We start from the raw sequence: 18,273 nt of genomic DNA on the forward strand, positions 1-18,273 counted from the left end.
ACTGAGGAAGAGCGTTTCAATCCTTGGTAGTTCAGAGGACATGGTCAAGAGTGGAACCAGACTTCCCATCAACATCCTGGAGAGCAGATCAGTCAGGTTATCCCTGCAGTGCTGGACCTCCCTTCTGAAGGGACACCCATTTTAGGTACAACGATACAGTGCATATATATCAACATAAGTTGACATATATCAACCATCAAGGGGGCATGAGGAGCAAGGAAGCAAACCAGATTCTCGTGAATCTCATCCAGATGAGTTTATTCTGATATGCCAAACATTGGGGATTCCAGATATGGACTTCTTGGCCTCCAGATTCAACAACAAGCTACCTCTGTTTCCAAAACCAGGGATCCTCTAGCCCTGGATTCAAATCCCGCAGTAATCCCCTTGTCTCCCTTGTCTGCTCTACAACATAGAGCAAGAGAGGAGAGGTAATTAAAGTTGCCCAAACTGATCCAGAAGAACCTGATACACAGACATACTATTAGCAGACAGTCCCTGGCCCCTTCCCAACAGGCCATATCTGCTGTCTCAAGATGCTCCATTCCATCCTGCCTAACAGTTTCTGACTTTAACAGTATGGCTTGTTGACACTCAGGTCTTGGGGGATAGGGTGATTATCTGAGTCTTGGATTCCTACCTTGCTGAAAGCAAGAAAAGCCACTTTGGGGAAGATGTTATAGCACTTATAAATCTTATTTTGCCTGCTATGAATGCAGCCAAATCAATCCCACAGATTTCTCTGTGCCTTGCATTATGGCCTTCCTCCAAACAAGTCTTAACCATATCTTAGCTTTAAGCACTCTTAAAGGGTAGCTGTCAACCACGTCTGTCCTTTTTTCAAAGGCCTCTGGAACAAAATCCTCAATGAGATAGAATGCTGAAACCACCAGAAAGGATGGTCTTGGGCAAAAGACTGCCTTTAAAGAAAAGGGCCACTAGAAACATTCCTGACAGATGTGCTGGCTACCAAAAAGGCCATTTTGTTAGCAAGAATCTTCAAGGGTATATCCATCATGGATTTAAAGGGTGGTTTAATAGAGAACGAAATTAAGATCCTAGGGAAGCACATGGTGCTGCAAGGGTGGCCTTATACAAGAAACACTTTGAATTAAGGTGTTTTAAGGTAGTGTGAAGCTAGAAGCTTAATGCATTCCCTGCGTTAGTTTAAAAAAATGTTTAGGTAGATGTAGGCTCTCTTAACCACTTGCCTACCGGGCACTTATACCCCCTTCCTGCTCAAGCCAATTTTCAGCTTTCAGCACTGTCGCACTTTGAATGACAATTACGCTGTCATGCAACATTGTACCCATATGACATTTTTATCATTTTTTTCACACAAATAGAGCTTTCTTTTGGTGGTATTTACTTGGCACTGGGTGTTTTTATTTTTGCGCTATAAACAAAAAAAGAGCAAAAAATTTTAATAACAGTTTTTTCTTTGTTTCTATTAAAAAATTTTGCAAACGGGTAATTTTTCTCCTTTACTGATGTGCGTTGATGAGGCTGCACTGATAGGCAGCACTGATGACCACTGATAGGCAGCACTGATGAGGTGGCATGGATAGGCAGCACTAATGATGCTGCACTGATGGACGACACTTATGGGTGGCACTGATGAGTGGCACTGCAGGGCACAGGTGGGTGGCACTGGGTGTGGGTGGCACTGCAGGGCACAGGTGGGTGGTACTGCTTGACACAGGTGGGTAGCACTGCATGGCACAGGTGGGTGGTACTGATGATCAGTGCCCTGATGATCAGTGCCGATCCCTTCGCTGACAATTGCCGGTTCTCGGCAGTACTTTCCTCACGCTGTGACAGCGTGAGGAAAGTGCAGCCGACAACTGGCAACTGTATTTACCTAGTGGTCTGCTGTGTCATTGGACACAACTGATCACGTAAAATGCCGCCGTGATTGGCTGTTTACCTTATCACGTGATCAGCTGTGTACATAGGACACAGCAGTCACCGGCGGCGACGGGTGCGCTCCGCTGTGTGCGCGTGGGGGAGGGGAGTGTTCTGGAATGACATCCATGGACGTCATCCCAGGATTACACAACCGCGCTGTAGCCGTCCTTTGTCTATAGGCGATTGGGAATTGGTTAAACCCTTATATCACACTCAATTCAGTGCTGTGCCTGTCTGTAGCTGCTATCCCACTCCCACTCCCACAGGAATTGGGGGCAGGGCTGAGCCACTCTGTCTTTGTCTATGGATGCAAGCAGTGTGGCTCGAGATTGAGCCCGCAGGTGTGCCATAATAGGAAGCAGTTTCCTATGGTGGCACTTCAAGAAGAGGAGTGCTGGTGGGGGACCTGAGGAGATGAGGATTGAGCCTGCTCTGTGCAATTCCATTGCACAAAGCTGGTAAGTATAACATCTTTGTTTTTTAAAAAAACTGCCTTTTACAATCACTTTAACATCTCCCCTGCTCCCTACTGAATAAAACATGTAAGGATGATAATATTGTGCAATGCAGCAGGGCCTTATTGGCTCATTTGTTTTGGTACTCTCAGTTGGATTTTTGGAGTGAAATATGGGAAGTTAATAAAAAATACATATTTAGGTAATTACACCAGCATTTTTTTTTAAATGTAAGTTTTTTATGTTTACAGAGCTGCAATAATGGATTTGGCCTTGGGTTTGCCTTGAGTTGTTTTTATTTATATTTTTGCCATTACAAAAGTATATGTATTGTGGATTTTAACAATTCATTTGTCTAGTGCATTCTCCACTGTTACCAGGATCATCCATTCATCAATTGAAATCTGATAATCCAACCAGCACATCAGAAAACGTGCAGCCCACATAAACCAGTCAGGAGTTGGCCTTGGTTCTCAAAGCTGCACCAGAAAAAGGACCGCTTTGGACAAACTGTTCAATTTCATTTGACCTTTACTGTGAGGTGTATTCACAGTGGTCCAAGTAATTTTTTTGCAAACCATAATGCCATATCAAATTTTATTTTTGTCAAATGTTTAGTATTTGAGTGAGGAGGGTTTTAATGCCCTGTCTGTTCCTGTTGCTGAACATTCTGCTCCCTTCTTCAGTGTTGCATATTCAAAATATCATTTTTTTGTTTAAATTTTATTAAGTGCTTAGGTTTTTATCTGTGGAAACAAAACTGTGTTTTAGGTATGCTCTAGGTAATCCTATTTAGGCAAGAATGACTTTCCTTTTAAAGGCTTACAAAAACAGCTGCTGTATTTAGCATTTGCTACTTTGTCCAGTATATTAATGTCAATCTTCATTCACTAAATATTTTTAGTAACTAACGATTCTTTTAGGAGAAAAAGTACTGAACTGCATGCATCTTTGTCAATTGTCCATCTGATAAGGCATTCATAATTGGAATGCTTTTAGGTTTAGTGCAGCCATGAAAAGAGCAAATAACACATCTGATTGAGTTTGTAGAGCTAAAAGTACTTTCTGTTCACCCCATAATTGGGCAATTTTATTTTATAATTGGTTATATCAGTGGTCTCTAAGTAATGCTGACAAGTAATGTACCAGTTTAACACAAATGCACACCAAAGGAAGGACACTTTAAAAAAAAAAAAAAAAAAAGTCTGCCGTGGTAGCTTCCCTTGCTTTTACATCTTTCATATATACATTGGTTTTTGCAAAGGTCAGTTTGTGATTATTTTTTTCTGTGATCTTTTGTACAGTGGGTAGATAAATGCATTGAATATTTACTCCTCTTCACTATGGGTTCATCTCCTTATATGGTGCCTGTGGAAGGTCAAAACCACAATAGATGCACCCTGTTGATGGCAATGGATGCTTGCCTATTTGCCCTGCACTCTGAGTTTTCCCTGCAATGCGTGTCTGTACAGTGGCTGGTGGAGGTATAAGGGTGCATGCTGGGAAGGATGGCACTGCTTTCATGTCAGCGGCTCTGGCTCCCACTAGCCATTCTGGCATCCAAGGAAGTAGCAGCTTTGGCTGCTTCCGCTTAACTGAGTGACACTGGCCATCTCTTCCTGGTGGGATGATGTCATTTCCATGCACTACAAGCTGTAGTTTTAAGCCTCATTATCTATGCAGGAGAAAGCGGAAGGTTTTACTGGTGCCTTCTTTGGCGACCCTCCCAGCAATCACCTGAGAGTATGCCACATATGAAAGAGCCCATTCTACCCTACGAATCTAGGATTCCATGGCATCGACGGGACTTGGATTGCTGTTCCTACTTTCTTTTACCGGTGTTTGTTCCTAGGTTCTTCACCCAGCCTGCAATATGTCATCTGGGGCCCCTTGATGTTGGGCTTTTCCTCTCCTTCCTCTTCTTGGAGGGAGTTTAGGGGTTTAGTACCCCATTTATGTCTTGGATAACTGAAGGACTTTTTACATTTTTTGATGCAAAAAAAGTTGATGCAATTTCATACTTAAGTGTACCATCCTCTACTATATTTTAAGGGATTGTTTACATCTGCTGCAGCTCTTGCCATCCCTCAAAAAATTAATCTACAATATAGGGCCCTATGAAATTATAGGAAAAGTTACAAGTTTAGCCAACAAGAGAGATGAAATCCAGAGCAGATATATCATTTATATTTTGTTAAAAACATGGAAGAATTAGGAATCTTTAGTAGCTTAGACTTCATAGCTTCTCGCTTGGTCCGACTCTTTGGATCTTGACGTCAGGATAGCTGATACTTTGTCAAAAGCTCAGCAACAGGAAGCTAAAGAATTTGTGCTCTGCATCAAACTGGTGTTCTTAAATTTAAATAACTAATTATTAATAGTTAAATAACTGTGCCTGAATATTACTTTATGACCCAACCAGGGAAATGGTAAAACCAAAACCTTTTTGGATTACATAAGCTTGGCAAGAGGCAATATGTCAGAAAGTAAATTGGGTAATAGAGGAGTCCATAAGAGATTGGTCCAGCCTCATTGTAGTAGTGCCCAAATGAGTTGAAAGTTGGTGATTTTGCAGTGATTTTTATAAATTGAATACGATCATCTATCCTATGCCTTGCATAAACAAATTGATTACCTGAAAAATGCCCATTTATATGACAATATTAGACTTGACCAAAGGATATTAGCAGATTCACCTCTTCAAGTAGGCCAAGGAAAAAAACTCTATTTGGGATGTTGGGGTGTTCCAGTACTGGAGGATGCACTGTGGGTTACAGAATGCTTCTGCTACATTTCAGAGATAAAGTGGAAACTCTCCAGTCCTGTCAAGAGTATGTTTCTGCTTACCTAGATGACATGATCAGCCATAGTACAGAATGGGTCTCTAATTTGCCAAATGTTCAAGCCATCTTTAACGCTATACAGAAGCAGTGCATGGCCAATCCAAATAAAAGGGTACCATTGGGCTTCAGGAAGAAAATATATCTTCAATATATCTTTAGGAGTCAAATTTAAAAAAATCCCATGTAAAAAAATGTTGAGGCAGGTCAAAATTGACACTCCATTCTGCAACAATAAGATCCCCATTCTTAGGGATTGCTGACTATTGCTAGTAGTTTATTCCCCATTCTGTCTCACAGACTGCTACACTGATCAGCTGACAAAAGTTAAGAAGTCTGTCATAATTAGGTGGTCCCTGAAAGCAGACTCTACCAAAAACAGGCCCAGTGTGGTCATTCAATGTGGCACTTTTCTGACTTCTCTAGGGTCCTTGTAATAGAGACTGATGTGTCGGATGTTGGGCTGGGAGCTTTGTATACCCCAGCAGGAAAATTAAGTTTCACAAATTAAATTATCCCACCAATAAAAAGAGTACTTAGTTGTGTAGTGGGCTGTAGGCTCCCTCTGATACTACCTATTTGGTAGATGTTTTGATGTGAGATCCAATCATGCTTCATTAAAGTGGATGGCCCAGAGCAAATCAATAGGAGAATTAATAGATGGTTCCTGGCCCTTCAAGATTTCAGCTTTATGGTAAAGCTGCTTGCCCTGCTTGCTTAGAGTGTTGTGAACACCTCCGACACAGACAGGGCAGCTCAGCCCTGGCTTCTGCTCCCCCATCATAGGATTTAATTGACAACAGTGGGAGCCAATGGCTTCTGCTGATCTCAGTCTGCCCAGTGAGAAGAGAGAGAGCGGAGAGAGACGCTGCTCTCATGCACATCCGTGAATTGAGATCGGGCTCAGCTAAATATAAGGAGGACTGGGGGATCCTCTGGCACAGGTTTTTTACCTTAATGCATATGATGCATTAAGGTAAGAAACCTTCAGCATTTACAACCGCTTTAAATAATAACACAAACACATACACATCATTTGCTGCAGCTTGCTAGTGTATCATTTCTACCAACTTGTGGGTGTCCTGCTTCTTTTTGAAATCTGATTATGAAAATATTCAAGTTGATGTATATTGTTTTATTACTGAAATGCAAAAATTCTCTTAATGAAAAGCCTCGTCTTTTTTTTAGTAATAAGGAAGTGTCCAACTGTACCAGTATGACTATATCAAAAACATACCAAAACTTCAAGCAGTATTGAACTCGAAAGCAAACATTTATTATATTGCAGCCTATTGATTCTCAGATGTGATGGCTGCGTTATTTTCCTTTTTTTAGGGTTTCTTTCTTCTGTTTTCATCTGGTGATCCAGCCAGTAAGTCTTTTGATTTGTGACAGAAAAGCACTATTGTAGGGATGAGACAGACCATATAACGCTGGCAGGGGTTTTTGTAGTGGTCCGCTTTTATTCACTTGTGGGAAACCTTTATCCCAAAAGGAAAAAAAAGTTTGCTGTAACTGATTATAAAGTGTTAGCTGGAGTTTAGCATCAATTTGTTACTGTATCTAAATCTGCTAGTGTATCTAACCCTCCCCACAGACTGACAATGCTGCTGTCCAAATCTTCCCTGTGTGCTCATTCATCCAGAATGGTGTCTGTGCAAGTCTTGGTTCACAGTGCTGTGATTTCTGTTACGTTCCAGAACACATGGAATCACAGGGCAAGTTAAATAAGAGTTTCTATATTGAGGCCATTCACATATATGCAGTGCAATTCTGATGCGATTTTAAAATTGGTCCTTTGCGAGTTTAGAGCAGTGCAGTGCGATTTATAGATACATAGACTTGAATTGAAATTGCTTATCTGTCCTACGATAACAGTCTTTGCTTTGTTCCTTATCTCCCATCCCTTGTCCATGGGAGAGAGACAGGGAGACAGAGAGAGACTGACTGAGAACGCTGCCAAATTGCATCAGAATAGCATCTGAATCGCTGGACAGCTACCCTTTGAAATCACAATGAAACCAGCAGGATAATCACACTGCATCTATGTGAACCTAGTTTACTACAGGCTGTGTGTTACTGGCCAGATCACTAAGGGAAAACGGAGGGAAAGAAAAAGAAAACTAATGCAGCCACCACATCTAATGATTGGCAGGCCACAATATATTATGTTTTTGGTTTTAGCTTTCAGCTTTAATTCCCTCTGCAAAGTGCTTTAACCACTTTTTGACTGCGCTATAGTCGAATGACGGTTACAGCACGGTTGTCCAATTCTGGGAGAGTGTCATATGATGTCCTCCCAGAACAGCACCCGGTGCTCTCCATGATCGCTGTGTCCTGTGTACACAGCTGATCACATGACATGGTAAAGAGCCAATCACAGCAGCCTTTTACCAGGTAATCAGCTGTATCCAGTCACAGCTGATCACTATATAAACATAGTTACTGGTTATTGGCAGCATTTTCCTCACACTGTCACAGCAGGAAGAAAGTACTGCTGATAACCGGCAAGTGTGAAAGGAGACATCTACACTAATCAGGGCACTGCCAATCTGTTCCCATCAGTGCTGCCAATCTGTTTCCATCAGTGCCACCAGTCAGTGCTGCCTATCAGTGCCCATCAATTCTGCATATCAGTGCAGTTTTATCAGTTCCTTCTCATCAATGCCCACCAGTGCTGCCTCATCAGTACCCATCAGTGCTGCTTATCAGTGTCCATCAGTGCAGCCTCATCAAGGAATATTGGTGAAGGAGAAAAATTACCTGTTTGCAAAAATTTTATAAAATAAACTAAGAAACTTTTTCTTCCAAAATTTTTGGTCTTTTTTCATTTGTTTAGCAAAAAATAAAGAACCCAGTGGTGATTAAATACCACCAAAGGAAAGCTGTATTTGTATGAAAAAATGTTAAAAAGTTCATATGGGTACAGTGTTGCATGACCGCGCAGTTGTCATTCAAAGTGTGACAGCACTGAAAATTGGCCTGGGCAGGAAGGGGGTTAAAGTGCCCTGTATGCAAGTGGTTAATAAAGGGAAGAGCTATAATAAAAAACTCGTCAATGATGAGTGTAAACATCTAAAAATTTGTACATGAAGGTAATTATCCTATTTTGATATAATATTGGCAATAATAATTTGAATTAGGGTGCCAAACCAGTTTGAGCTGACATGGATTAGAAACCTGAAAAAAAATAATGCTCTAAAGCTTTTATGTGTTTTGATTCATTTAAATATAGATTTGGTTTAATCCCAGATGATCAAAACATTTGAAAGAGGATATAGTTTAACACAAATATGTTGATATATAAAGTCTGTTTTCTAGAACTTGACAATATGGCAGTTTCTTTTCTTTTGAAACTTTTGTCCAAACATGATCAAAGAAGCAAGCATTCCTTCAGCTAACACAGGAGTATTACTCAGAGGCTTGAAATGTGTATAAAATGTAAAGTGTGTTTTCCTGTAAATCAGTGGATGCAGCTCTCTCCAGTGAATTCAGATAGGGTTCAAGGAGGATGTCTTCTTTTGAGCCTGGCCTTTTCCAGCTGTAAAAGCCATAATTTCTTCATTACATATGACATTCATATCTTACGTATTTTGTGCTTAGAAAGAAATAGGAGCTGGTGTTGGATCTAGAATTTGCAATTCCAATTTTGGTGGTTTTCATCGATTACTTTTGTAAGCCACAGCTTAGATTCTGTATAATATGTACCACATATCAGCATGTCATTGTCCTATTTTGTAAAACATTCTAAGATGTTTTCTAAAAAAAAAAAAAAGTTTGGTAAAGGTATTTTTTATTTTTGCACTTAGCAGTCATGTTGCATTCAACTATAATTTTTATAGTCCAAAGTGGAAAGTAAACAAAAAAAGTACATTTTAGCTAATTATAGGCTGTAGTTGTGACACCACAATAAAATGCTGACAAATATACCATTCCTAGTGTCACCAATGCTTATCTTGCACACTGCATCAAACCTCCATCGGGTTTATTGCCCCTTCCCTCCTGCTATGTTAGTCTACGTTCACACTTGTGTGTAGATCGCACACTTTCCTACAGCAAGCAAAAACACGCAGCCCTTTGCAGACACATGGCTGTGCCATTAATTCTTAAAGGTGCCCGCATGCATTTTTCTAACTTGTGCTTGCGTGTGGCAAAATGCATGGTAACAAAGTACTATGTGTTTTGGTGTGGTAAGGTTTTTAAAAAGGCTCAGGCACTTTTTTGTGCTTTTCTCACACATATGGCAGCTTATTGAAATTAATGGACTGCCTTAAACGCGATTCATGAAATCGTGCACTCCATTGCACCTGCATGCTGTAAACAGAGTCTTATGCTGATTGTGCAGTGTTTTGCAGAATAAATTACCTTTGGTATGGTTTGGCCCAGAAAAACTGGATGTGACTGGATTTTGAAAGATGGCTTGTTTATACAAAAAATATTTATTTATTAAAGGTATTTACTGTGTATAGCGCCGACAATCTACGCAACACTTTACATATACATTGCACATTCACATCAGTTCCTGTCCCCAAGGAGCTTAGAGTCTAAGGAACCTAATTCACATTCAAACAAGGGCTAATTTAGACAGACTTGATTTTTTTTTTTTTAATAGAACCTGCATTTTCCCTTCTTAAAGCAGTTTTAAAGGCATTTTTTTTAAAATTAAAATAATAAACATGTTGTACTCACCTGCTGTGTGCAATGGTATTTCACAGAGAGGCCCCAGAACTCCATTTCAGCACTGTACGCTCCTCCTCTCCTGTGTCTGCCCCCATAGCAAGCACTTGCCATGGAGTCAGACATGTGGGCTTGATCCCAAGCAGGGCTGTGTGTGGCTATTGACACAGACAGCATGGCTCGCTCCCCCCCCACAGGATTTAACTGACAGCAGCAGAGGCAAATGGCCCTCGCTGCTCTCAGCTAAGCTTGTGAGGGTACGGAGAGAAAAGAGAAGGCCATTAGACGAGCACAGAACTGAATCAGTACAGAAATCGGGTATTTGGCGGGAAGGGGAAGGTGTGTAGAGCACAACAAGTGTCAAAATGTGTTTTACCCTAATGCAGGGAAGGCATTAAGGTAAAAACATTTTACCTTTTATAATCCCTTTAATTTTGTTTTTATTCTGGTGCCTTGACTTAAGTTTTTGAAAGTGAACTTTGTGAATGTTTCTACCATCAAGTGTTCTGCCTATAGAAGTATTGTATTGTAATGTGTATGTCTGTCAATTATAGGAATCGGGGGAGGCTGGGGATAGTTCCACTCTAGCTAACATGCTCCCATTGCCAGTCACACTTCGTGAACAAGGGATTGTGGCAACTACGCTGTGTCTGAGATCAGTGTTAGTGATGCCCATTAATTGGGCATTCATCGGGAAGGAGCATTCATCGGGTTGGAAATTAAGAAACCAAAAAGAGATTTACTTCTCATTTCAATACTGTTTCATTGGAGAAGCGAATACAGGCATTTAGACATGCAAGTATGGATCTGTATTTATGTTTTTAATGCCTACATGAGTTAATTTTTTAAGGCCCAACAATGGAAACACTTTTTAGTCAGTTATTGTGTACTGAGAATACTATCTCTACAGTCACTGACCTTACATTTTCCAAAATACAATATTTTTCCCTATAGTGGGCCTTTAACGTCTTAAGGGGCCGTGCACAGTGCTTACAAGAAGGTATCCGTTCTGATATAAGGGACACGTGTAAAGTTAAAGGTACTCTGGTCTGATTTAGGTCATGCCATGTACATCATTACCTGGGGAGGTACAGTAGTAAGTGTAGATGATGACACGGCATGTTCAGCTGAGCCAATACAAATTTAATGAGCATCACACTTGTTAGCATTGGCGGTTGGATTGGCTGGATGTCAGTAAAAACAGATGCGTCCAATGAATGATTCCTGTTAATCTGGAAGATGGACACTCTAGGTGTTGATAGACATTTATTGTTGTCAGATAAAGGCCTCCAGTTGCTTTTAACAAGCACGTAATTTCCAAAAGGTTTGCCCAGTTATAACACTCCCCTGAGCAATTTCCCTGCTCCTTTTTTGCTTATGTTTCCACAGGAATTGAAGCATATCTAAACCCGAGAACAAAATATTTTTCAGTTTACCAATCTTTAGATTTGGTGGCTGACATTTTTTTTTTTTTTAAGGCTTATCTAGTTTTTATGTTCACCTGGTGATCATGTTCACTTCCTGTCCTAGGGTGACAACGCTCAATGTACTATATCTATTGTAATGGTTGGAGGTTGTTTAGCTCAGGGTAGCGCTCACCTGCAAGTAGAATTCCACGCTGGAAATGGACCAAATTGGACTTTTATGAAATAATGAAGAAACTGAAAAGCCAGTTTCCTCTGCATTACACAAACTTCCTGGAGCCCCTTAACACTGCCACACTATGGAGACAAAGTGTGTCAGAGCTACAGAACAAATAAAAATAAATATGCAGTGCTAAGAGACCATATATTCTAAAATAATGAACATATAAACATATAGACATAAAATGCAGGTGGGCGCTGATATTGGCGCAAAAGTAGTGCAGTGATGACCGTGTCTATGAGTGACGCTTTGGTAAAGTATAAACCAAATGATGAGGTGACAGTGATGGTGAGTCCAATCACAAAATAAGAAAGTTCATAATACAAAGTGCTCCATGTTCTGTGATGATAAATGCTGATGTCAAGGTCTGGGACAATAATGCACTTACCAGAAGTACATATACAGAAGACCTGTCTTGTCTTATGTGATCCTGCTCACACTGGTGGTGTAGAGGTTGATTTTACTTGTACTGGTAGAGATGAAGGATCCCATGCTTGGTTATTGCGAGCCTTGTAAGGTGGAGCCATCTGGGAATGTGTAACCAGTGTGTTGAGCTGTCTTGACGAGTCTGTGAGTGGAGTGGGACCTCCGAGTGTGAGTTGCATCATCTTGAGAGTCCACTGCTGAGCTGGATGACCCCACAGCCCTAGACCAGACCTAGATGACACCAAGATTAGGATATACATATAATGCCCAAGTTATATGTACTTCTGGTAAGTGCATTATTGTACCGAACCTTGACATCAGCATTTATCCTCACGGAACACGGAGCACTTTGTATTACGAACGTTCTTATTTTGTGATTGGACTCACCACCACTGTCACCTCATCAATTGGTTTATACTTTACCAAAGCGTCACTCATAGATGCGGTCTTTACTGCACTACTTTTGTGTCAATATCAGCGCCCACCTGCATTTTAAGTCTATATGTTTATATGTTCATTATTTTACAATATATGGTCTCTTAGCGCTGCATATTTATTTTTATTTGTTATATCAAGGTGCTGAGGTTTTACCTTTATATGCTAGCTGCTGTTTCTTATACTTATTACTGCGCTCACATTTGCCCCTGTTATACTAAGAGCTACAGAACACCTCCCCCTCTCTCTGTCTGTATAAGGTTAGGTTCACATCCTCTCTCTATGCTCTTTTTCTAAAAAGTGATTCACGATAGCATACGTATGTATGTATGTCAAAAGCCATAGGAATGACCGATTTGGGCATCTCATTCGCTCATCCGCTCAGCAGGTCCCAGCCATAAATCATTTGGCTGAACCTGCTGATCAGCTGGGGCTGTAGCGAATAACAGCACAGATGGGGTAACGGGAACGCATGCCCCCTACCTAGAAATGAAAGATCATGTACGTGATCTGGTGCAGAAGAGACCTCAGCCCGCTGTATATTTGCATGGACCTGTCGGCAACTGGATAAAAAAATGAAGCAGAGTTATACTACCTAATAGTCTCTTATATGTTGTGGTGAGATGTCTGGAATTGGGATCCCAGATCTTCACATCCACTGCAGAGAAGATAGTAACAGTGAGTGATCACTGTGTGTCTACACTTATGATCGGCGGTGACATGTCACAGCTGATCACGTGGTATAAAGCCAATTTCATTGGCTCTTTACCTCCAGCGGGGAAGCGCTGTGTACAAGGGACAAAGCCTGTCAGGAGTGGCCGCGATGTGCGCCGCGATGCACAGGACATCATGTGACGCCCAGTCACAGAGAGAAAAGGACTGCCCAGCCGCAATTCGCTATAGGCCGGGTGGCAACGTGTTAATGTGAAACCGCCTCCCATAGACTTCAATGCAAACACTCCTCCCATAGACTTCAATGCAAAAACTCCTGTCAGTCTCTTCTCTTATCTTCACTTGCGGCTCTGCGCTATCTCTGGCAAGTCTGGAACGCACCACAACAAACTCGCACAGAACCCTTTTCATAATGGCACTCAAAACACAATGCATGTGGGTTGCATCTGTGTGAACCTCCTCAATTGTAAAACATAATATCTAGCCTGTCATGTGAATATGAGTTTGAAAATGCATCCAGAATTGCATATGTGTGAATCAGGGCTGCTCCATTCACACCTGGACATTTTGGGATCGTGGCAGAATTGCTGTGATCACAAAAAGCAAGTTCAGGCGCCATTATTTATTAATAAAATGTTTCAGTTTTGCAGTGCGGTAAATTACATTGTGTGAAGCTTGTCACTCAAACTTTGCCTTGCCCGGGCATTGACAACCCATGCTGCTAAGAATAAAAAAAAAAAAGTCCCCTGGGTTGAATTAAAAAAAACCTATTAGTGTTTATCAGTCTACAGTGTCCTCTGCTATAGTTGGTGAGTAAACAGATGAAGACTTCTGCGATGTTTGAACAGTGACTGATAAAAGGTCATAGCCTGTGATAACTCATAAATGATGTGTTCATTTCCCTGTCCTATGCCAGAGAGGTTGCCTCTGTCTGTACCACAGTGTGTTGCAGTTCATCTGGTCAGCCAGGCTCAACTCTCTTGTCTCTCTTGTTACAAACTGTACTTGAACACTGTGGTTCTGGGTATCAGACTGTGTGGTCCTTGATATGGGGCTGTGTTGTTCTTGGATATGGAGCTGTGTGGGTCTGGGTATATGGTTTTGTGGGTCTGGGTATAGGGTTTTTTGGGTCTGGCTGTGTGGTTCTGGGTATGGGGCTGTGTAGTTCTGGGTATGGGGCTGTGTGGTTCCTGGATATGGGGCTGTGTGGTTCCTGGGTATGGGGCTGTGTGGTTCCTGGGTATGGGGCTGTGTGGTTCCTGGGTATGGGGCTGTGTGGTTCCTGGGTATGGGGCTGTGTGGTTCCTGGGTATGGGGCTGTGTGGTTCTGGGTATGGGGGTTTGTGGGTCTGGGTATGGGGCTGTGTGGTTTCTGGGTATTGGACTGTGTGTGGTTCTTGGGCATCGGGCTGTGTGTTACTCCTGGGTATGGGACTGTGTGGTTCCTTGGTATGGGGCTGTGTGTGGTTCCTTGGTATGGGGCTGTGTGTGGTTCCTGGGTATGGCGTTGTGTGTGGTTCCTGGGTATGGCGTTGTGTGTGGTTCTTGGGCATCGGGCTGTGTGTTACTCCTGGGTATGGGACTGTGTGGTTCCTTGGTATGGGGCTGTGTGTGGTTCCTGGGTATGGCGTTGTGTGTGGTTCCTGGGTATGGCGTTGTGTGTGGTTCCTGGGTATGGGGCTGTGTGTGGTTCCTGGGTATGGGGCTGTGTGTGGTTCCTGGGTATGGGGCTGTGTGTGGTTCCTGGGTACGGGGCTGTGTGTGGTTCCTGGGTACGGGGCTGTGTGTGGCTCCTGGGTACGGGGCTGTGTGTGGCTCATGGGTATCGGGCTGTGTGTGGTTCTTGGGTATGAGGCTGTGTGTGGTTCCTGGATATCGGGCTGTGTGTGGTTCCTGGGTATGGGGCTGTGTGTGGTTTCTGGGTTTGGGGCTGTATGGGGCTGTGTGGGGCTCCTGGGTATGGGGCTGTGTGGGGCTCCTGGGTATGGGGCTGTGTGTGGCCCCTGGTTATCGGGCTGTGTGTGGCTCCTGGTTATCGGGCTGTGTGGCCCCTGGGTACCGGGCTGTGTGTGGCCCCTGGGTACCGGGCTGTGTGTGGCCCCTGGGTACCGGGCTGTGTGTGGCCCCTGGGTACCGGGCTGTGTGTGGCTCCTGGGTACCGGGCTGTGTGTGGCTCCTGGGTACCGGGCTGTGTGTGGCTCCTGGGTATCAGGCTGTGGAGGCATACCTTCCAACATTAGACATCGACAACGTGGGACAGACGAGCTTCTATAAAAAGTAAAAACAGCATGTCTAAAACTGAAATATAATAAAACAAATGTTGCCGTAACAATATTCACCTAAAGGTAGCATCAGTGAGAAACTTGGCATTCACTTTCATTAACAATGAATAGAAAGGGGTCCATCATGGATGCTGAATTTATATCGCTCAACTCCCTGGACATGTAGTTCTGGGCTGCGAGCAGGTAGTTTTTTCCAACCTTTAGCCCTGCTGCTGTTTTATTACAAAAAAAAAATGAAAGTTACACTCAAGCACATTCCCCCCCCCCCCCCAAAAAGAAAATTGATATATATAATATAAGGGGCTTTAAAAGTGTCGCCTATAGAAAATATAGGGTACTGAAGTTGGTCGCCATTTCGCGAGCACACGTAAATTTAAAGTTTGACATGTTGGATATCTTTTTAATTTTACAAAAAAAATAGGGTAATTTATTGCTTTTTTTGTGCCCTAAAATTAACTTACTTGTGTTTTTACTGAAATTTTGAGGTAATATCATGTGACATAAAAAATTGGAACTACCACTATTTTATTTTGTAGGGTGTCTGCTTTCAGAAAATATATCATGTTTAGGGGTTTTATGTAATCTTCAGGCCTTAAATGATTTTTTAAACTTGTGCAAAAACTGCTCTGGCAGTGAAAGGGATAAAGGATAAGCCACACTCCCCTTCCCTGACGAGCACCCAATCAGTGCTCATTATACTGCAAGATCTCTCTCCTCCCTGCTAGTCCCCAGGTGCGATGCTGAAGACAGGGAGGTGAAGAGGAAATAAACTGCGCAATGTTAAAATTATTACACGTTTAAGTCGCCATGAAGCCCCTTTTGTTTTTAAAAGCCCCAGACATTTTTAAAATCACCTCCAATTTAAATACGGTTTTGGTTAAAATGTATTTATTTTTATCTGGACAAGTAGATTGTCATGAGGGACAAGTAGATTGGGATACTGATTTAGTCCCTGGACAAGTAGTTTTTCAAAAATGTCCAAACCCCTGACCATTGATGCTTTCAGGTCTTCTCTTTTACACTAGTGTTTGGCTAAACTGCAGTGTTGATGTTAACTGATTAAAAACATTTTTCTTTATTGCAGTTATTTGAACTTCTTGGACCTGAAGGGTTAGCTGTCATTGAAGTGCTCCTACAACAGAGGCAGAAAATTGTGTCAAACTCCATGAACTGGCAAGGTGATAGCAGGCTGCACCCTTTACAAGGTAAAACACAAAATTTGATCATTGTTAATGTTGATATTTTAAAGATACACATAAATAAAACACTTTGAAACCAACTAGTATACTAATCTACAAGAGAAAAAAAGTGATATTCCTATTTGTAGTAGAGTTTGAGGAGGGTTGACAAATTGTCTCAGGTTTTATCCTTACCTGGTTCACTGTTAACTGAGATATGTTTCCTTACTTCTTGTTTCGGGTGCATTATTTTACCAGACAGGAAGTGAGGGAAATTGGCTGCAGAAAAACAGACAAAACGCTGAGAGGTTCTAACATTCCCTCTACTTATTTCCATTTCTGACTGTGCTGCCGCTGGAGTTCTTTCACTTCCTGTCTGGTGAAAAGGTTGTCCCTGGAACATGATATGGTAGTTCATTGATTCTTCCTGTCAGAGTGTATCTGCATGCCCATACGACTTACAAGCACACAGATACACAGGAGTCCTGCATGGCACTAGCAATCTGTTGATAGCTCATGTGATGCTTTCTGGGCTCCCACAACAAAAAATAGTAAATGCACATTTTTTTTACCTGCAAAAAAAATGTGCATTTATGATTTTTTTGTTTAAAGATGAACGTATCCTTTAACACAATAATTCTGGAGACTGGCCACTGGAGGTTTAGTCACTGATGAACTAAAGTGTTATTAATCTACTCTTCTGGGGTCTGCCGCATTCGCTCTTGGCTCCCCTTCTTCTGTGTCTGCCAAATAGCAAGTACTTGCTATGGGGTTGCACCTGTGGGCTCGCTCCTGAGTCAAGCTCTGTGTGTTCATATATACACACCATGGCTTGGCTCCATCCCCCGCTCCCTCCTCACAGGATTTAATTGACAGCAGCAGGAACCCATAGCTCTTGCTGCTGCCTCTGTGCCTGTGAGGAAAAGAAGAGGGACCAGTGATGCTGCTTTCAGACACAGTCCTGGATTGAAAGAGGAGCCAGTGAGTATTTGGGGGGAGCTGATACTCTAAGGTTTTTTCACCTTAATGCATAAAATGCATTACAGTAAAAATCTTAAAGCAGTAGTAAAGTGTGTTACAAAAAAATAAAAACGGAAAGCTGGTCTCCCTGCAGGCTCATGTCATCAATGCACTGCATACTGGCACATTATGACAGACTTCCCTAAAAAAAAATGCATCCTTCCAGTGGCGCAATGTCACCGCTGACAGGTATTCCATTTTCACCTGGTCTTTTTTGGGGTTTGTGGGCTCTGACCATTTGAACGGCCAAGTCGCTATGACGGTACTTCTCCACATGCTCGTGAGTCACGGTCTCAGCAAAGCTCACTCAATAGCATATTCAGATGTGCCATCCATTGAGAGCGCAGTGCGTATGCACTGGTGATATCACGGTGCAGGTTTAGGAGATAATCACTGTACCTACAGGTAAGCCTTATTACCCAGTACATACAAGATGAATAGGCTGAGTTTACTACTGCTTTAATCCTTTAGCACCACTTTAACACCATTTAATGAGTGGGCCACTCTTCAAAGTCTTTCTGGAGGTTCTGCTTCTGAACTCTGAACAGGGTCAAGTGCCATACTTCTCTAATGCACATACTATTTGGACTGATCACTAAAGGGATAATACCTTAGTACATTGGAGGCTTGTCACTAGTCAGGGGATTCAGATAATCTGGAGACTGTGTGCTGAGATGTTTTAGCATATACTCTAATCCCTAAAGGGTTATCTCATACACTTTTTTTGTAATAACTG

General features: G+C 42.1%; 1 protein-coding gene across 1 annotated transcript in view; it reads left to right on the top strand.

Moving 5' to 3' along the window:
* ASCC3 (activating signal cointegrator 1 complex subunit 3) overlaps positions 1-18,273 on the top strand; it is a 915,848-nt gene that overhangs the window by 53,925 nt on the left and 843,650 nt on the right. Inside the window, exon 4 of the mRNA XM_089665174.1 lies at positions 16,424-16,544. Within this exon, the coding sequence (XP_089521300.1) occupies positions 16,424-16,544 (121 nt within the window). The remainder of the gene's footprint in view (positions 1-16,423; positions 16,545-18,273) is intronic.

Source organism: Staurois parvus, unplaced genomic scaffold, assembly GCF_062004578.1.
Source record: "Staurois parvus isolate SC_StPar_1 unplaced genomic scaffold, SC_StPar_1.0 ptg000048l, whole genome shotgun sequence".
Lineage (NCBI taxonomy): Eukaryota > Metazoa > Chordata > Amphibia > Anura > Ranidae > Staurois > Staurois parvus.